At 36.1% G+C, this 22,131-nt stretch overlaps 1 protein-coding gene across 10 annotated transcripts in view; it reads right to left on the bottom strand.

Moving 5' to 3' along the window:
* The window catches only part of NFIB (nuclear factor I B), a 170,657-nt gene that overhangs the window by 9,349 nt on the left and 139,177 nt on the right, over positions 1 to 22,131 (bottom strand). For 3 of the 10 annotated variants that reach the window (XM_077171104.1, XM_054651781.2, XM_077171106.1), the window contains exons 9-11: positions 20,363 to 20,528; positions 16,762 to 16,844; positions 7,932 to 8,020 (exon numbers count right to left, since the gene is read on the bottom strand). The exons of 1 other annotated variant lie outside the window; for it this stretch is intronic. In XM_077171104.1, the coding sequence (XP_077027219.1) occupies positions 7,932 to 8,020; positions 16,762 to 16,844; positions 20,363 to 20,528 (338 nt within the window). The remainder of the gene's footprint in view (positions 1 to 7,931; positions 8,021 to 16,761; positions 16,845 to 20,362; positions 20,529 to 22,131) is intronic. 6 more of the 10 variants (XM_077171105.1, XM_054651782.2, XM_077171109.1 and 3 more) reach the window with 4 other exon arrangements.

Below are 22,131 nucleotides of genomic sequence, written 5' to 3'. Positions count from 1 at the left end.
ACCTTGTATTATGACCATGACAAAAATGCAGACTGCAAGAAATTTGTCAGTACTACTTATGAATCCTGAGGGAGTAATACATCACCCATGTTAACACTGTGCATATCCCACAGGAGTTTCAAAGCCCCTTGTCTCAAAGCTCACACCAAGCCTTCTGCCAGGGATGTTGCACAGGCAGCAGAGCACCTGGGGGGACCAAGACAGCCACACACTGTCTGCCTGCAGGACTGGAACAGCCACCTCTTCCCCACCTTGGAGGTGGTTGAAGTCCTGGTCTAAGCACACACACTGGGCAGAGTCTGGCTGCACTGGCCCATTCCCTCTGTTTGCTGGCATTTCCTAAGACATTCTTTTCAAGGCTTGATGAGTTCTGGTAGTAGTTTAGAAAATAACATTATCATACTGCAGGTGGATGCAACTCTATCTTGGGCCATCCCCAGTCCAGGTACCATCATCAGGGGCTTACTGAAGACAAAGGAAGAAAACTGAATGAAAGCTATTGAGGAAAACAGCCCTAGTCACAGCACAGAGCTCCAAGAACAAGAGCTTCCAAGCTGTGACACAACTGTGAATAACCAAACACACAACACAAGCTCTGCTAAGCTACATGCATATGGCTGTCTACCCAATATTCCCACCACCCCCTTTACATTTATGGCAAATTTAGCTGGACTTTCATCTGTCCTATGAGCCACACTCTGCTTTGTAGCTCCCCAGCACTTCCCGCAGTATGAAGCCAAGCAAGACTAACTGCCCAGAAGAGCAAGGTCTTCCTGTTAGCCTTCTCCAGCCTACTCAGAAAGGACCTCTCTGAGTATTGCAGAGCTTAGCTTCTGCCACGGAAACCATCCACTGGTTTTTTTTTGCAGAACATCCTAGCAGGCTGCAAAGCAACCTCTGTCTAGGTGCCCACATGAGCAGGAAATGGAGGAACACTTTTCCCTTCACCATACCATCCAGCAGTTGCTGTGAGTTAAAATTCAGCACTTGGTTTCACAAAACCAAGAGGCAACACTCTGCCTTTGTCCACTAAGTGCCTCAACCAGGGAAGCCAAAATTTTTTCCATTGCCCAGAACACAGACAAGGTGGTTGTACTTGTAGAAGTTAACAGGATGCCCACATGGCTGCTTCCTCAGATAAGAAATCTTTGTATATGAGTGGAATAAAGCAGGTCTACCCCACACTCCCATTTACTACTCCTGAGGAAATCTGTTATCCATTTGCTGACAGAAGTTATAATATAAATGCCTTTCCACTGAAACATGAAGTGAGACCTAAAAAACTGCTCAAGGCTAAGTTTTGAAGAAAATTACGTGAGAAGCACCATAAGAATCTATTGTGAGATTCAGATCCATCTTTGTTGCAGGACCACCTTCCTGAAGCATCACACTTTTAAGTGATTTCACTACTGCTAGCAGTTTTCTCGTCACCATAGCTAGACTATCAAATACATTATACAGTCAACAGTTCCCTCTCTATCTACAGGAAGTATAATGTATTTATCTGTTCAAATGCAATAAAACAGCAAAGGAAAATTCTGCAAGCATACTACAGGGTTAACATTCTCCATTATACTTTCCATTACAGTTTCCAGATGTTAATTCAATCAAGATTTCTGCCATGATTTCCTCTTAAAGATAATAATTTCTGTTTCAAGAACCTCTGATTAAAATATTACTGGAATGGACCACAAGTAGTGCTTATATTATATGTATATACAGTCCACTTTGGAGGTTATAATAACATAAAGACCATAATAATGTTAAACAATTAACTAAATGCAATAAAAAATAAATCTAATCTGACCTGAATAAATGTGGAGTTCTTTCATATTCTTATTTTCCATCACTCACTACCTTCCTTCTTTTACAGTTTCAGAAGTCTGTAAGAGTATTTTACCATTCAGAAAGTACATCTAAAGCAGTATTTCATTCTTGCAGCTTTACTATAATATACATGAACTCACTAGCTTACAGAAGGTAGAGGAGAGCCTGCAAAGTCAGGCCTTGGTTGGAAAAGGTAGAAATACCTTTCAATCAATATTGAGTGAAATGACAGTAGTAAACCACCAAGCAAGGAACTTCTCTCTAGTAAGTGTTTGCCCACGTAAATACAGGGAGTTTTACCATTTAATATTATTTGGATCATAAGAATTTTGGAAATGCAATTTTGCTACTTTCAGTGTCCTGGTTAAATTTCCACTTCTGCATTTCTGCCAAAAGAATAACCACCCTTCCAACATCCACTTAAAGGAGTACTTCTGTTACCATTATGAACTAGCATCCATAGGTAAATAGCTTCCAAATTTCACCTCCAAGTTGAGTACTTGTTTCAAGAGATGTGTGAAGTATCTCAGGTTAGTTTAGGATGGCTTCTGCAGTTTAGCAGGCACATATCACCCATCTAGCAGACAGAGGAGTTAAAGATTTATGCCCATGGGAGGGAAAAGGAAAATCTATAAGAATACTATTTATTCTATTCCCTGCAAACTTCTTTTTGTGGCAGTGAAACACAAAAAGGTACACAAAGGTCAGGAAGAGGCTACAGAACCCATTACTTACAAAGAATACCCACAACAGAGGGAGTGCCCAGAGAAATCGTGCATTTCCATGCTGTGCTTTGGACCATTCATGTACAAGAATTTGGTGCAGGAACAGGACTAACAGCAGATTTCAAACATGCACTTGCACAGAGGAGGCTCTGACCAAGTCAAGACAAACCACGGAGAACTTGTGCGTGGCTACCAGAGTCCACTGGGGTGCCCATGAAAAACTGACTCTCAACTTTACACACCTGCACTACATTTTTCTTTTCCCAAATATCACTATTTTAATTTCAAACCATTAGAATTTTTACCTTAACATTTTAAAAAAATGTAACTACAAGTTTATCAAATTAGCATGACTAAATAATAATACAGATGATCCTAATTGTACCAAACAAACAAACAAAATAAACCCCAAACAAATCAGTTCTACTGATTCAAAAGAAACAATTGAGGTAACATGATAAGGAAGTAGAAAGCTGGAGTAACCAAGGGGTTAAATATAAAGTTTACACTTGGGAATTCTCAATAATATGCTCCTCCTTCCCTAGCAGCTGCCAAAAATCATCTGACAGGAAACATAAGATTAAGTTTGTCCCACCTAAGAGAACAAAGAGATCTCAGAACAGGCAACCAGTTCACTGCAGAGCAAGAACTTTTCTAATTCTCCTGGAATCTGCAGTGCTGCTCAGAAATTATTACAGAAGCTGTTTTCTTTATTTTAGCATCTTGCTTCTAGATCAACTCATTCATTTTGGTCACACTGCAGTTCTTGTTGCTTCTCCCATAAAGTTTAACTTAAAGCTCCAAACATAATCATGTGGAAAATGGACATTATTGATTCCTATGGTCCATTGTTCCCCCATTCTAAGTCCCTGAAGTTCAAGTTCAATCTGGAATTACATCATGTCTGGTTTCTCCTGGTTACCAGACGGCTTGAGACGTGACCACAGCTACAGAAAAAACAAACAGCCTTCTTCACGCTTCGGCTCCCCTATCGATTCAAACATAAACTTTTTTTCTTTCTCTCAAGTATGCCTCAAGTATGGAGCATGGTTAATTTAGAGATTAAGTTCCAAATTAGATTATCTAATGGCATCTTAATGGATTGCTGACCCATTTCCTGTGAGATGGCAGCATGCAAGTCTGGCTTGAATACAACTAATTTCTTAGGAAGTGTTCTTAGGAAGTGTTTCTTAGGAAGATCCTTGCCTGGATGGGGAGGAAACAATGTTTTGTACATCATTATGCATTACAGAGTTGTGCATAACTATTAGAATTGTTACTTAAATTTATAAAGATAAGAAATCATTTGATTTTCTCTCTATGAATATTTTTGCACTCAGGAAACTTTAGGCTTTTTGTTCTTGAATTGTAATGAAATTCTACTTTTATTCCAAACCATTGCTGGGGAGAGGAATGAGGGAGGGACATAGGTCACAGTGTATGAACTACTGCTCTAACAGGTGTCTGTGTTTGCCAAAATGTGTTTCCACAGACATGCTGCTGGCTGTGTAATTTTAGCTATATGCTTTCTCAATACAAATTGTGAACAAGATATTGTAAGGCAAAAGCAATATGCACCCATTCTCAATTCCCCTTCGACTTCTCTCTCTGATAAATCAGATTTCCCCATTTGATTGCCTTATCAGCACTGTTAGCATAAATACACAGTGGTGTGGGGAGGGTGGGGAGTGGGAGGGAGAGGAATGATGCTTGGAATGCTGAATACCCCACAGCTACAGCTGAGAAAGAAATTCAGCACTCTGAGAACAGTGCTCCCCTCAGCATCTCCAGGAATGAGCCAGCTGTTGTACTATGCTGATGTGTCAAGATAACAGAATGAAAGCATGAAATTCTAGCCTAGGCCATTTGCCTGGATAGGGTAAAGGTAATGTTAAACAGTTAATGCAGAATGATTGTTAAAAGAATTAATATAAATAAAAATACATTTGTTGATAGCTGAATTGAAGCGTACACTTTGGCAATGCAAAGTTGCTAACAGTCTGTGGAAGACTTGCAAAAATTCCACACAGTCTAGGAGAGATCCATCATGCCAGCTTTTATGAGTATTTATACTGGAAATACCATCAGTGGTGTAATGAGTGGTTTAGATTTAGGATCAAACTCATGCTATCAGCCTCACACACACACACCCCCATTTTTGTCACTCTCACTTTTTTCTTAAATGTACTTTTTGCATACAGTCTTGCCCTCACATAGTGACTGAGACTGTATTTTTCTAAATGAGCCTTACAGATTTTCACAGCTTTTCCTTGCCTTCTGTCTCTAGGAAAAAATAACTGCCATTATCAAAAAAATAAGGATTTGGGGGTTTTTAATCGTTTTGAATATCTTCTTCACAAGTACACCAAAAAATTACCTAAATGATCATAAAAGTATTGGAAAGTTTATTTCTATTGATGTGTTTAAATGGTGTTCAAATTTCAGCAGACACAAAAATATATTTTGAATAAATATAAAAAGTCATATAACAACAGAATATGTACCCTAAATGTTCTAAGTAAGCAATGAAAAAATCAAACCAATCCAAATAAAAGCTGTAGATGGTTTGGTATGAGGAGCAAAATAAAAATTACTACTTCTAAATACTTCACTAAATAACTGGGATAGGGTTTTTTTCCATTTTATTTTGGGTTTTTTAGGATGCTTACTGAATGTTTAATATAAATATTTCTTTTAAAGATACTAGAATGTTTAACTCAGCTATGCAGACTATTTATTTTTTGTTATCACTTTTCACTGCAAGACTTCTGGTTTTGTAGAAAAGGGTGTACCAGTGATCTAAGTTTTTGTGGGTTTTGGTCCTTTTTTGTTTAGTATTACTCATATTCTCTTTTCTGCAAAGTTCAGTCTTTGCATACAGACCACTACTGTTTTATACCTGAATATTTAGATGCCAACAGACACATAATTTTCTAAGGAAATAAAACAAAAAAGAAGAAATTTTAAATCTATGCATTTTACCTACCACGAGGTGGGATAGGCAACTATTAGTAAGACAAAGACACACAGAAATAACAGAAAATTTTTTGTCATTCACCTTTTCCAAACTTCCAAGGTGTGGTTCACCAACAATGCCTGACAACAAAGGTTTCAACCTGCCCATATCTGCTACCTGGTATCTGTAGAGACAGAGCAGCTAACACTGAGGGACTGCCAACATTTTCACCTGCCTGAGGTCAATAACCCTTCTGAAAATCAGTATTCTTAACCACAAAAGCCTGATGTAAAAGGTGAGATTGAGTACAATCAAACTGAGCTCTGAAGATCTAAAGAAATCACATAATCAAACATTTATCGAACCATTTGGAGTTGCAACAACTTGTTTGGATTGGGATATATTTCTTTGCCCACATGTGACAATTACTTTTGAAATATATTCTTGTTTTCTAATGTTGGCTTTAATGTTAGAAGACTCACTACCCCTTAACCTGTGCAGATATAATTTCTCTTCTTAGGTCCTTATCTCTGTGGGATTTGAAGAATGTCATCTTTAAAAACCCAACAACTAAAAGCCATCTGCTTAGGCGGAACTGTTTGCTTCCTTGTCCTTCTAGGCTGTGCATAATCCAAGAGAAAGTGGCATAGCCTAGGCCTCAAAAAAAATGTCCATGGCAGGTTTTGTGCCCAAGCTCTTCTGGCAGTGCTTGTGTTTGTTGGCAGGGCCACAGTGGCAGGCAGCATTCTGGGAGTGATCTGCAAAGCAGTGTGGTCTGTAACAGGAAATGGATCATAGAGAAGGCTTTCAAGCACCACCAAAGTTTCCGGGATCATCACATAGAAATGTTTTCCTCCACTTGTCCTTTCTTTTCACAATTTATGCCCAGGGTGTTGTATGATGGTACTGAAAAACAGAATTCACCAAACTCTAGGACAGTGCTTCTATCAGTGTAACTGGCATTGCTTTAAGGGGGGCTCGAGTGACGACTGATTAAAACTGTGTGAGGATGCTCCTAGCTAGGTTGTTGTGATGTAATTTTCTAATGCCTGTCAATGCCCTGAAAAATGTCACTTTGTAGTGGGAGAATAAATCACCCCCTCTGTGCTATAAAAGCTTAGTTTCGATTCACTCCTGGCAGTACATTGAAAACTATAGCAATTACTGTGTGATGGGGATTTGTAATGTGAATTACAGCCCTTGAGGAGATGAGGTGAATCCATTAGCTAATTTTCCATTGTACTCTCTAATATATAAGGAAAGAAATGACAAGGTCTTATTTTACTGCCAAAATTCTTCCAGATTTAAAATATTGCTTCATATAAATTGAAGAAAAAAAACCAAACAACCAAATACAGGAGAAATTAAATTTCAGATTTGTAAACAGCACTAGTTTTTAAATTCAGTAATTTCTTTTCCAAGTTGATACTCAAAACTCCCAAAACTTCTAGCAATCCATAGTACCATCAGCACAATGCATCAGAAGGCATTTTGTTTATAGTACATATAAATTACACTCACACACATACTAACACTGTCTATTCAGAAGTACATATATTTTCATGTACACATAAATTTCTAAAAAATATTTTAAATTATTTAATGAGTGAGAGGCTAATACTTCATCTGATAGGCTCCCAACCTACAAGCTTTACATGGAAAACCCTCATTGAGTGCCACAGATAATCCTGTACATGAAAAAGATGAAAACTGATGTATCAAAATTATGTTGATTAGTTTATATGCCTATTTAGATAAACATCTTCTGCTGTTATCACAGTCCACTATATACCAAGAGATGTAAAATCTAATAAATTAATAATATATCAAAGGTTGATAAAGTTTATTGTTTGGTTTATTTTTTGGGAGGAGAACAGGGTGGGCTCATAGAAAAAGAAACTTCTTTTATAAATCATTCCTAACTTTTCTGTTATCCAGTTGAAAAATAAAATAGTTTATATCTTACCTTCAGGTATATGTTAGTGACCTAAAACTACACCAGCCAATTGGTAAGAAATGTCTCTATGAATAATATAGTTATTCTTCACCCAAAACCAACCACCACCTCAGCCATTTATTATTATACTCATCTACACCTCTAAAAGCACAGTTTTCTTTCTCTTAACAATCAGGTCCCAAAAATATGAGAGCAAAGACATTTTTAAAGCCTAAGATCAGCATTTCCTTCAACTCGCAAACCCTTTGCATAGGACAGCAAATGACATTATTTCAGGTGTCACATTAAGGGATCATCTAAAGTCAGCTTGCATGAAAGATAACCTGAATGTGTTTAGGAGAAATGTTACACACATATTTTTATCATAATGCTGTCACATATACTCTGGAGGCCCACTAAAACAGATATTGCCGCTCTATGCAACTTTTTAGAGGCAGTGTAGGGGTGGAAATAATTAAAATGTTACCTTTGCCAAGTAATTCCCAATGTATCCTCACTGGCACTGGGGTATAAATGCCTGCCGTTTTGATTCATGGTCCAGTCACAAATTCTCAGCTGTCAATTGAAACCTAGCAGTCAGATATGGATCGAGCATACTACAGTTTTTAGTACTTAAATGAATACATGCAAACTAGTACTGTACATGGCAAAAGTCTTACTTTCCCAATAAGTAACTTTAAAAAACAAAACAAAGAAAAATAACTTATTTTGAGAGATAAATACCTATAGACTTGTTTAATATAATGCCACTTTAATATGATCCTCTATTAATAAAGCATAAAAGAGTAACTTGTGTGTAGCACATAACAATTAGCCATTATTAGATTACAAACTGAGCTGGAATAAAAGGAAATGTTAATAATCAATAGTGCGATACTTTAAGAAAGGAAATAATTATGCTGTCTTTTTAAGCAGTGCTCTATATAATGTGTATTTAGTATGGTAAAATATAATCAATATCTTCTAGCATGCTTTTGGTAAATATAGAAGACATGCAATTTATAGAAAATTTGCCAAAATTAAACAAATTCTATGTTGTTATCTAACCATTTAAGAAGAGCAAAGATATTTTGTAACTGAAGTTTATTAATCAAATGTTACTGAAAGTGGTATCACTTAGCAAGAGGTGACAAAATAATCTAATCGTGTTCAGACTCAGAAAAGTAGAATTTAAAATACTTTATTGCATTTTAATATAAAGACAAATGTACTAAATATTAGCTGAAACAAATTCTTCCCAGATCCTCAAATCATCAGTTCTGCCTTCACAGACTGTTCAAGCAACCCTCAGCAGCTCTGTTTATTTAACAGCTGCCCAATAGTGTTAGCAGATTTATTGAAAATATATGCTGCTTATTTTTAAGCTTAAGAAAGTGAACTTATCTGGTTTCTGAAGAAAATATATGTTTTATTCTCTGTATAGTCATGTTTATATAAATTGCTGTACTATAATATATTATTAGACACTCTGAAGATAATCTTGCCGAGTTTAATTGCATTCAATGCATTTTAGTTTTCTCTGTCCATGTTCACATTCTTGAGATAGCACAGGCTACAGCAAACAAACTACAATAAACTGTTTTCACAGGAGCACAATTTATTGCAGTCTTTTCCTGGAAAATACAAATGCTGAGGACAAGACAATATTGCAAACCTGACCCTGTCTGGCTGTTAGACTAATAAGCTTCCTGCTGTTAAGGTCTGAGAAATGGAAATGTTAGTCTTTGATGTTTTCATAGGGATTGTTTCTTGTTTGTTATCTAAAGAACTCCAAGGGACCTTCTAAAGGCCATTAAAAGCATGACTAAACCACATGAAATTAACCAGAAAAGGAAACATGCAGTTTAAAAGTTTGCTAGAGGTAACTGTGAATAATATATTAAACATGTTTAAAGAAATGGGTAAGTAAACATTTGATTTAGTCACTATACAAAATGGGATCCTGAGCTTGATTTTAATAATGAAAACATAATAAAATATGTCAGCCCAGTTAGTCAATGTACAGTAGACATATTTCTGCTATTATCCTTAAGGATGTCATCATCTTCACTACAAATGCATATTTTAGAGCTTCTTAACTTAGCTATAAAAACTCACTTGCAGCTGAAACAAAAGACTGAAAGGTTAAACCCTCCCACCCATCCCCCTCTTTTACTTCTTCACAAAATATAAAATCTATGCATAAACAACCTGTGGCAGATTAGAACCATTAAAAATATACTAAAATCACAAACTTAGCATTACCAAATTATTATATTCACTTAGTTATAACTCAAAAATCTGGCAAGCACTTAGCTTGTTATATAGAACATAATTGCATTTGCCATTTGGGGAAAAGAGCAAGAGACTGATATATTGCATTTTAGTAAATTAGCTTCTGCACTATATCACTGTATTCTTCCCACAGTCTGTGTGAAAACCTTCCACACATACAGTTTATGTGTTAAATTTATCATTAAGAAAGCACCACAAAGTTTTTGAAACATATTTCATAAATGTTAGTAATGGCATGCTGCTTATTATATACAGTCACATGTACCTCGAATCACATACAGCCAAACACTGCAAAGAAAATAATGCAACATGTGCATTTCATACCTAATCTGTAAGCATGTACGTGCACATTTATAAGAAGGTTCATGCTCCATGAGACTCACAGTTAGTACTGTGTTCACTGCACCATGCTTGCAGTACAAACACCGTGGAGAGGTGCAGGTTTGCATGACAGCTGGCTCTGTGACAAGCCCAGGGCTGCATTAGTTGTACTGAAATACACCTTCCAATGTAAAAAACTGCTGTTCCACATTCCTCAGTTGGCTCACATAGATGCCCCATTGTCTTTAAAAATTAACCTGCCCGGAATTTTTATTTTTTTAAACTCTCCCTCATGTAAAACTTCCTCTCCCAAGTCACCCCTATTGAAAGATGTCTGCATGTCTAAGATTTAGAAATACCGCCTCCAAAGTCTGCATCTGCATCCTTTGCATATGTTGAGTGGCTTCTGGGTAAAAATACTTTAGAATTTAATAGAACTCCGTAAGTCTGGACTCTTTTTGATGGAAAAAGTCTGATCTCAGCAGCAGTGGGAGGCTGCCCTGGGAGGATGTCCACGTAGCCCAGAAGGGAAAGCTTGGGTGCATAGACATGACATGAATACCAAGCTTTGGAAGGACATAAGGCACTTTACTACAGTATTTCAAGTGCTATATATCATCTGGAGTAATACTGAAAGCTTTCTGTGTAGTTCTCCTCAGAGTAACTTAGGTACCTCTAAAACCATGCTACAGTGTTAGCTGGAGTGGAGAAGGCACAGTCATTCTTACGCACTATAAGCCACCCTAAAAGAATTTCTCTGCAAGATATGTGAAGAGGAGAGGCAGGAAACTAATTGAGAAAACTTACATTCCTCAGTAGAGAGTCATAAGGAATGGTCCCCAGGAGATATCTAATAACTGCTGAAAACATTACGAATTTTCTCAAATGTATGTTATGAATGAAAAATAAATTACCTGACTTGACATGTGACATGGTGAAAAGTCTTCCCTAGAAGGCTGCTGAACAGACTTGACCTTCAGTCCACAGTTCTGTGGATTTTTAGCAAAGCAAGCCACAAAAACCTCACTACCATAACATCTTCCATCCTCAAAACATTATCAGTGATTTTCTTATTTATCTCTTATTTAACTACAAGAGAAAGAGGATGAGTCTATATTATGAAGTGGAAATGGATGCCCAGCCTTGCAGAAGATGAGGAATCCTCACAGGTAGTTCAGGCATTTTCCTAGTCCTGGATCCTAGGCTCTGCCCTTATTCCTATGATACACCCCCAGTGCTGCACTCATGAAGCAGCTGAGAGCACAAAGCACTGCATGCATCTCTCCTGGGAGGCAGTGCAACTCCCTCCTTCACATCAGACATTTTACAGGAAGGGAACACAAGCTTGGAAGTGGACACAGGCCTGGAGACAAGCAAAGAAGAAGACTGAATGCTTCTCTTCCGTAGAATGCCAGGAAATTGATTTTGTTTTACACTTTCCAGAGCTGTGAGACATACTGATGTGAAGTTCTACCCAAGTGCTAGATTTTACTATAGCTGTCTTCACAGTTTAAACAGCACCTTGCAAGCACAACCATCCTGCAGTGTTTTAAGTATGCAAATCACACATACATTAAAAACCCACAGCCCAACAGCTCAATCTTTAATCACAGTATGAATGATTTTTAGGGGTTAGTATTTAAGCAGATTTTGTAGTCTTGTATGTAAAGAATGGCTAAGACTAACCATCCATTTCAAGTTTCTGTGATAGCTAGTGAAAGAAGAATTGTAATTTGGAAAGTGTAATAGGAGACTGCTATAGCTTCTGTTAGTTGAGAAGAGACCATAAAACTTAACATTTGCATATTGTCATTGTTCTGACTGAAACTTCCTTTAAATGTGTTTCCTTTCCAGCAAGCTTATGTGAAAGGTGACCTCTTAGCCATTTACATACCTCCCTGGCAATCATGTGACCCAGTTTTACGTCAAACTGTCAATTATGATAAGGGACACAATAAGAACAGGCTAAGTGTTGATAACCTGTTTCCTGACTTTACTGACAAGTTCTCTTTAGGAGTCCGCCTGTGTTCTTCTTTCAGCCTGCTGCTGAATGCAAAAGTAACATCCACTCAAAACATTTTGTAAACAAATACTCTGTGTTCAGTGGACATTTTAGTTCAAAATTTCCATGATTAATATAGTATGAAGAGAACTACATTTTGAACTGTGCAGCTCAGTAACTAAAGGATGCATCTGGTAAGAAGAAATTTCTACTGAAGAGACAGGGAAGGCATTTGTGGGAAATAAAAAGCTATCTACAGTTTTCTGATCATTTTGGAGACCTTATTGCTATGTATATTGAAAAGGTCTCACTCATAATTGTAAAATCTGTGTGAAAATCATGAATGCAACATAGCATCATACCCAGAAAGTGCAAGCTTTAGTGAAAACCATGACACTGAGTTTATCAGTGCAAAAATTGGAAGAGTTCATCAACTCCTCAGCAATTGGGACAGCATTAGTTAACACAGTGAAAGTTTTCGAGATTATTGTTAACAACCTTAATAGCTATTCCATTTATTTATGTTTTCGAATTAAAAATAGAATCATCCATACAAGGCCAGAGGTGCACTAAAATTAAACGGTCAAGAACAAAAACCTTGCAGTTATTTCATTCATTCCAACAGAAACCTTATTTTTTTGTGGTATTATTCATCTGCACTTGCAATAAATACAAGTGTCTATCCATCCATCTATCCATCCATTCATCCATCCATCCATCCATCCATCCATCCATCCATCCATCCATCCATCCATCCATCCATCCATCTTTTTAAACTATTTACACAGGCAAAGTACATGACTAGTATTTCTGGCAACCTTCTAGCATTATTGCCAGAAACAACATGACCTGACTCTAAGCGTTTGTCATTTCAATACCATAATAAATCCATTAAGTTGGAGAACCATGACACAAGGAGGCTAAATGTCATCACATAACTGTGAGGATCCTGATCATTAGGACTTTGTTACTGAACTAATGATCTGGCCATTAGAGTTACTTAGACAAAGGAATGCAGGCACAACTAGAATCTGGCAAGGAGTTGTGTCCACTTACAGAGGGCAGAATTTGACTGACTTTCCTCAGTTTGTTTGTTGTTTTTTTCCTCTAGTCTAGGCTTAGAAATCTTCAATAAATGCAAATTAATAGGGAGGAGGAGGATGAAGGTGCACCCATATAACTGCAAAGATTACCCACCTCTCTTTTATTTTATTTAATTTAGCTAGGATGTCTCTCAGCAGAGATAAATAACAGTGAGCATTAGATTTGGCTTCAGAAAATACTTCCACCAATGACCAACAATAAAATCAAGAAAAATTTTCTCATTCAGGTACTAGCTCTTATCATGCCCCTTGCCCTCTCCCGTGGTGTTCTTCCTGCAGTTATGTTATCAACACTTAACAAGTCTCAGAAGCTGATGCTGAATCAAAAAAAGAAAAAACAAGTGGTCATCACTAATTTCTAATAGACAGAGGAGGTATGATATGAATTTTTTTACAAGTAAGTGCCAAGATATATATGATTCTCCAAATTCCTCTGAAGCAAGATGTTATTTTTTGTAACTATTTATGCCACAGCATAGGAATAGATGGCATTTCAAGGCAAGTAATGGGGAGATCCACCAGCTAGTGTATCAGAAAGTGGACTGCATAGTTATCATTCCCCATTACAATCTAGTCTTTCTAAATATCAATGTTACAGGCTAAGTAATGCATATAACATCACAATTTTACAGTATCCACATCAGTAAAAGCCAAAAAATTCTCTCACAGGCCCTATTAGGTATTGTCTTTCAAAGTTTTTTTCAGTGCTTCCTATCTAAATGTGAGTATTTAGGGTTGCTTTGCTGTACATGGTTTACTGGAACTTCTAGGAAGCTATCACTTTGTCCGGACTCCGTGTGAGTGTGTGCTACAAAATACACGTGTAACTTTCTAATTCATTGTAACTTAAATGGGCTACATAATGGCTCTTTTTAACAGAAAAAAAAACTACTCGTGGGTACTTGCTAATATTCCTCATAATCAGAGAAAATAAATCTTCATAAAGACTCCTCCAATGAAGTAAAAAAGGTACTAGTGACAATATTTATTCTTGAGGGGTCACTGTGCATTACAGGGAGGAATGTTTAAAAGATTTCTCTGGAACTAAAACCAATGGCTTTCTAATTGAAAATTTCTCTCCACTAATACAAAATGATTAATCACCTTATTTCACGTACCCCTTGATTTTTCTTTTCATTCATCATGGGTTGCTTTAAAGCAAATGCATTTAAAATATGCCACAAGAAGACTGGTCTCTTTTGAATTGTTGTAAAGTAATGAAAGGACATAGTAAATCAATCCCATTTGTGCCTTACCAAAGGATAACCTTTGCTCTATTGAAGTTGTTTAGACAATCTCAATGCTCTATGTTACTTTCTACACACACACAGACACATGTGTCATCTCTAGAATTGGAGATGAAGGTAACTAATGAAGGTAACTAGTGAAGGTAACTAATTCATTAGAAACATGCCTATAAATACTTAGATATCCATATTTATCCATCTGAAAAACTTCAAGTATTCTGTTCTTTCAGATAGTTTCAGCTGGGCATACTAGTCCTTAATTTTCTACGCATCTGTAGGCATTCATACACACAAACACACTCAGGCAAACACAGACATGTCCATTGCATATGTTAGAAGAGAATAGTGAGTTAAGCACAAAGACAATAAAACACTGATATTTTTAAATATATTACATGGCTCATTGGTCACCAATTGATGTTCTTGGATTAATATAATGAGACCATGAATCAATACACTTTAAAAAAGGGAACATTGGTTTAACACAATGTTCCCTTTAAGCCATTTGGCCACATGTTTTCCATGGAAGGGAGTATCAGACACAACACATGTCAGTACCAAAGACCTATGAGATCCCCCTCACTTTGATGTTCCAAGGACACTGCTGAAATTTTGAAATCTATTTTGATCTACACAAAGACAAAAATAAATAGAAGATGCCAAACATCAGCAATATATATGTCAAGTTCAGCCAGGACAAAATTAAAAATGCTTCTACTACTTTTTCTGGCATGTGATGAGAAGTTAAGTCTTTCAATGAGTTTGGAACGCGGAGTTGGCCTAATCAGGAGCAGCCTGCAGAAAGAATTGTGTCCAGAACTACAAAGGGGAAAAAACATATTACACATCCCTAAATTAACAGGATGACAGAGATATTTCAAAGAACACTGTATAAAACTTCACAAGAACTCTACAAATTACATTCACTCTGCATAAAAAAGAGAGGTGTTGTGTGTGCTTTAAAAAACAATAATCATATGTTGTGTATCTTGAAAAAAACCATTTCATAGTAATTACAACATATTTCATAATAAAAAATCTTTGGGAGGTTAAAAAAAATCTAACAAAACAATATGGCAGAAAAGTTTTTGAGAAATTAATGTCTGGAAGAGCCACTAATAGCCACTAATAGTTATTATTTTCATAATAAAGTGTATAGATGTTTGAATTTAAGTCTTACTATTTAAAAAAATAGTTGGCAACGCATCAGCTATTTTGAATAAATTATCATCTTTATGATTTTCTCTGAACTCTGCATGTGATGACCTTTAAAATGGACATACTGCCTCCTTGCCCTGTGAGTGGGTATGGATAGGGAGTTTCCGCTGAAGCAAGGGTCAGCTATATCTTAACAATGTAGAACAGGTAGGTTTTACTGAAAAATGAAACAGAAATGCATATAAACTGCTGACAGTAACACAAGTCTGAGAAAAAAATACAGTATGACAAATACCAAGCCTACTTAACACCCTCTTTCTTATTGCCACATTCAGCTTTTCTCCTTGTAACATTTCTATTGCTGTGAACTTCAAAGTCCTATACTGTTAACATCTAAGAGGAACACAAACACACATCATAAAGTACATTAAAATACTAAAGGGTCTGAATTTATTTTTGAAATGTACCATTTCTGTATGTGCATGGCCTTGCTACTGACTGCAGCTAATTTATTTGTATGCCATCATTAACCTCAGCTCTATATTTTCACAGTTTGGGTAAACACTTCATTTGCATTAAATTTGCAGCATTAATGAGATGTGAAATTTAAAATGCTACTTGAAATATAAATGATGTAAGAAACTAGAATAAAAATGTGGTTTTGTCACATTTGAAATCAGCAGACCAATTTAAACCTATTACGCTAGAAATGATAATGCGCTGCCTTGAGAATTTGGGTTTACAACTGTTCTTCTAAAAGTAAAATGAAGAAATGTGTTAAACATCTGGAGGAAATGGAAACAAAACTTGAAAATAATAAACTGTATTTTTTGCTTTGAAAGTTTTGCTTATTTTTATAAACTGATTTTGAAATTAGTATTTGTTTCTTAAACACCTCATTCTACTTCCTAAAATCCTATTAAAGATTAAATGTATGAACGCCTGAAAAATAAAATATTGAAAGAAACATATCAGGAGTTCCTTAAGATGGGACCAATCTAAGAAAGAAAGAATAGGCTGATTTGATATTTATTAAAGCATTCCATTTGTTTTGAACAAACATCATTTTCACATGACAAATGCTGAAAACCTCAAGATTTCAGTCTAATCCAAGATACCCGAGGCAGCATGTAGGAAGGTAATACCACAAAAGCTTCTCTACATCATTACACCTATGTGAAACTTGCCCACCTGTTGCTGGTGTAGGAAGGATGGGTCTCTTGGGCTTAGTCCCACATATCGATTGGCTTGGGTTGTGCCTGAGGCTGTATAGGCTGATTAAGGAAGAACAAAACATATTGATAAAAATACCAACCTATCATATCTATTACCTTGTGCAGGTACAGTACAAATATGAGAGATCCAGAGTTATGATTTTGCAATATATAGGAAGTGTCTTTGGCTTTTCTTTAAGAGAAAGCAAAAGAAATATTAGACCAAATTTGGAAAGGCATGTGTAAATTCCTATAAACTTCAATGGAAGCTGCATGTGTAAATCACAATGATGTCTCTTGACAATAGTAGTTCCTTTGATTAATTTTTTTTTCAACTTATTTCCTAATTTATTTATTTGAACTAATCACACTTTTAATTTCTATTATACCAATCTAAAGCAATGGTGAAATCACTGAAAATGCAATGCTGACAGAAAATATTCCCGATCTTGTTATTTTTATTTCTGTAAAGGCCCTGTTTTTAACAAGAAAGTACCAAACAACTGTAAAAGTAGAACATAAATTAGAACAAAAAGTTTGGTTTGCTTATGTGGCATTAAATGAATTTTTGCAGTAATGGGATATAATCTGATTTATATTTTCCTAAGGGAGCTAATTCTTACTGTGCAATATAACAGAAAACATTCAACTCCACCATACATCAGAAAACAATATTTTCTGAGGGGAGCGACTAAAACAATTCTCTCTCTACCTGCTTCAGAAGATTGAAGAAATCCATTTCTGAGGAGAAAAGGAATGTCAAGTGAAGCTAGGATTAGCTACAGGGAATGGATCCCCCACCTGTAGGACAAATTCCTCTCTGGTCTCTCCCAGTAATTCCTTAAAGTCATTATATTCCTATGTGGCAGTTATCAAATTAGTTAGGTGGTCTTACTCAACTGACCAGTGTGGAGACGTCCACACTGCAATCTGTAGCATCAGAGCCTGGAAATTTGCTGGAAAACTAGCAAAGACTTGGTAGCAAAACTACTAAAACTGGACAGACATATACAAGCATGCCAGTGAGAAGATAGATGAGAGTACTTACTAAACTGGCCTGCTAATATTAAGTTCACATGGGAAAAAAACCAAGAAAATGTATTCATTTTTTAAAAAATTAAAAATTCTATATACAATAAATAGGCTTTGCTGAAAAACTATAATAAGAATTAACCAATTATTAGAAGGAAATTACGATGGAGGCCACAGGGTTCCACAAATATTATTTGTAAAGCCGGATGTTCTTTCTCATTAATAAAAATTCTGCTATTGCACTTCAGAATGAAAAGCAGTGCAAATCATTTGTCAATTTATTTCCATCACACTGAATAATAATGATAATTTTTTGTCCAAGTTATATAAATATATAAATATATGTATTTTGGACCAATCAAACAGTCAATTACTGCAAATAAAAGTAAAACAATGTATAACTCATGCTAAGTGTTGATTTTCCCATTAGGTTAACATCAGTAATCTGTGCAGTGGACCTATTATGATTGATAATACAGTTTGACTGATTATACAGTTTATATGCATTCATATATAATTTATATATCAAAAGAACACAATCCCTCATTTTTATTCCTATTTTCTTCATCAACAAGCTATATTTCTTCATTTTTTTATGCTCTTACAATTTTCAACCCAGTGTCAAAAGCCTATATCAAGGAGATAGTTTTCTGAGAATCATAACACACCTGAGCAGGTGAGGTGCTATACCTATCTTGTAGGCAGTACAGCCACATTGAAAAAAAACTTGCACATAGGGATTTTTCCTATTATTATTTATGTGCTGTAGTGGTAAGAATTTACTTGTAAACTAATATGGAAGCATGGAGAAAGCCTTATTTTATGTATCTAAGCCAAGGTGTTCTAAAGGTTCCGCAGGAATCAGCTACTCAGGTTCCCATGAGTTGCACAAGAAACTGGGTGCTTATTTGATTGGAAAATATGATCTAAATAGTTCACTTGGTAGTAGAACAATGTACAGATTAGGTATGCTTTCCTATAATGATGATTAAGGTCATATAACCAGAAAACATCCCTAAAGAGTTCTGGCATTTACTGTGTTCTTTTTGCCACTTTTATCAGAAACCCTGTCCTCATCTAAGAGAGATATGTAGGCCAAGCACAATCATGTCAAAGTATAATGAAACCACAAATACTTGAAACTGTAAAAGAATTTCGTTTTCTCAGTTTTCTGTTCTGGTGCAAATGTTTAGAGCAACAGCTTCTACTTTGCTGCTAAAATTAACTTTTCTTAAAAGGTCCAAAAACTGTACCACAAATCACCAGTGAAGCTACAGACATACTCCTAGCAAAACTATTATACTTAAGACCTCTTAACAAAACTAGTATACTGAAAGAGTAAATAAAATACTTCCATATATATATATATATATATATATATATATATATATATATTTATACTTCAGCAGTAGTTTCTCCAAAAGTTACTATCTTTTTATGATAAATGCTTAAAACAGTTTTCCCTTTTACATCTTATGCCTTTGAGTCTCATGTCTTCCTCAGATGCTAATGAAAAGTTTTAAAGAGGTATAACACCTGAAAAGGATAGTTTATGGTCTCCATTAATGGCAGACCAATAGTTAGGGAGTGTATTTGAAGTTCAAATATTAAATAGGTCTAGAACAAGTAATTTAAATGTTACAAATCCTAAAGAGACTAATACTTTTAAAGACTGTTAAGATTTTTTTTCAAGAATCTGGAACTGTCTCCTAAAAATCTTCACTACTCTGTTAAATGCTGGTAACACGGCCATCTCAAATCCAAATAAAAGTTCAAGGACAACAGAAATTCAGAACAGAAATTCAGTTAAAAAGCAGCATTCTGCACCACTTATTATGAATATTCTGAAGGGAAGAAATTAGTCTAGATATTTGCCTGTATTTCTGCAATTCCATTGAAGATAATAGGACAAATAACATGATCCTATATGTAGTAAAGAGATTAAAACATTGAAGTTAGAGTTTTTTACTTTCTATTTTAAAAAACAACAAGCACATACAGTGGATCTACCATCCCTTGTAGAAATTACAAGGAATGAAAATTTTCTTTTGCCACAACAGTTGTTTTTGCTAAAAATGACACAACCTATATTAACATGCAATTATCATAGCTCCGATTCAGTATGTGTTTTAACAAGGTTTGATTTCTGTAGGAAAGTTCATTGAGGAGCAAATTATCCAGTCCCTGTTTGGAATTCCATCTGTGGGTCATTGTAAAACCTTACTGTCTGGGTGTGCTTCTCAATGTCTTAACAATGTCCACCTCAGATGAAAAAACACATTTTCTTTTCCTTGAATAGTGGTCAAATATGCAGGCTTTTCATTTTCATTTTGCTTGTCATGTCACAAACTTTGGTTTGTGAAACATTATCCATTGGTTGAAATTTTGAGAGGAAAAGCTTTGCAGTCAGACCATGTTTGCTCTCCATGTAAAATGATGAGCACTCACTTGGTCAAATAGTAGGAAAAGGCGCCTTTTTCTGGCCTCAATTTGAAATAATTTCAAATCTTTGATGGACATTTTTTGTTTCCTAAAGAAATACTTACTGGTTGCTGTAGGTGAAGATGCCTCACCTTCAGTGGATGTAGTGATGGGTTTAGTATCTGTCATGGTCAGGGTCACAGGTCGCACCGCACTGTGATGGGGAGAGGGTGCCAAAACTGGAGTAAAATGGCCAGGCACTTTCCCTACTACTTGACCACTGCTGTTAGGCTACAAAACAAAACCAAAAGAATGCCTTGTGAAACATACATGTTGTGTTTAAGGAGCCTACCTATCTTAGGGATTTCCAGAACTGCCCATCATCATAGCACCTGTGTTTTCGAATGTGCTGCTCTAAATAGGCTTTGTATTTCCATGTGATATTTTCACCAGACAGGTCCCTTTTCAGATAGGTAGTACTTTTTGGATGCTTAGGTAGCAGTACTTTTTGGTAAGCAGTCTTCCGCATTCTTCCTACCCGGGTGCACATGCATCAGATTGTTTCAAAATATTTTTGCTGCTCATGCAGTGTCTGTGAACCAAAATCCCATGACAGCAGGAGTAAACTGACCAGGCACAGGCCGTAATGTATGAAGTATTAAGAGCAAACAATTGATGTAAAACCTCTGTATTCACATGCCATACCACTCTGACTTGGAGGATAACCAAGACTTGACCACAGCTGTCCACAGAGATTTCTCACACTGGAAAGCTAACTAATGATTCACAATCAGGGAATAGGGTAGAGGGTTTGGATATGATGCACTATCATGTACACATTATAACATCTAGCAAAAAGCCACCTACTAAAAACACAGAAGTGTTTAATAATGGGAACTTTGCAAGTCAAGAGCATAATAAATAGACACTTCTTTCATAGATACAAGAGGCTGTCTGCATATGACCCTATGGCAGGTACAGGTCATCAAGGTAATATGGTACTTTCTACATGTAGGCACATCTGAATATGGCAATGTTGACTGGTAAATATATGTTTATCCAGTGCTTAAACATACCTTAGACATTCTGCATGACTGCAAGTACTCTAAGGGTAAATAAATTGCAATAAAATCTAGCACATAGTAAATGGTTTTTACAACAGCAGCTGATAACTTCTGTCTTAAACTGATTGTGTGCTCTATGAGTCACAAGTATCTTAAAAGAGTCATACAAACATGAAATACTTGGAATCTGTTAATCAGAAGCATCATGTCAAATTATGATAACCTAAAGACGTGGACTGATAAAGGACATAATTCAACTGATTCAAGGAAAGGTTAAAGGAGGTAAGCATGACTATGGTAATGAAATAATAACTGGACTGACACAATTACCACAAGTATGTGAGAAGTATAAACACACAGAAGAGGAAGGAATTATTTGGAAAATACAGGAAATGCATACTTGGGGTAATGGAATAAAATTGAGAAGGAGGAAATTTAAAATTAATAGCACAAGAAACTTCCTGGCAGTATGATTCACTAAACTTTGAAAATGCACCCAAGGGAGAGTCTTGTTTAGGACATCTAAAGCTAAATTAGCAGAGAACACTAGAAAATACAAGTGCAAATGGAAACCAATATGGTATCCATAGGAACATAGAGCAGTTAGCTGACTAACTTCCCTCTCTAAAATCACAAGCCTTACAATGAAAAATAACAGTAGAAAACCGCACTAATTATGAGTGGCAAACTACCCCTCCTAATGAGAAAAAGTCGCTCTCTAGACACAGCTCTTGTCAGGAAGACATGCTCACTAAGTTGGACTGGATTTTCACTATGCTTCTAGGGAATCTGCTGCAGATGCAAGCCTCTTCTCCTGTCCTGGCAGCCCA

Source organism: Agelaius phoeniceus, chromosome Z (assembly GCF_051311805.1).
Source record: "Agelaius phoeniceus isolate bAgePho1 chromosome Z, bAgePho1.hap1, whole genome shotgun sequence".
Taxonomy (NCBI): domain Eukaryota; kingdom Metazoa; phylum Chordata; class Aves; order Passeriformes; family Icteridae; genus Agelaius; species Agelaius phoeniceus.
The sequence above is the reverse complement of the archived record's forward strand: the minus strand, read 5'-3'. Positions and strand labels throughout refer to the sequence as shown.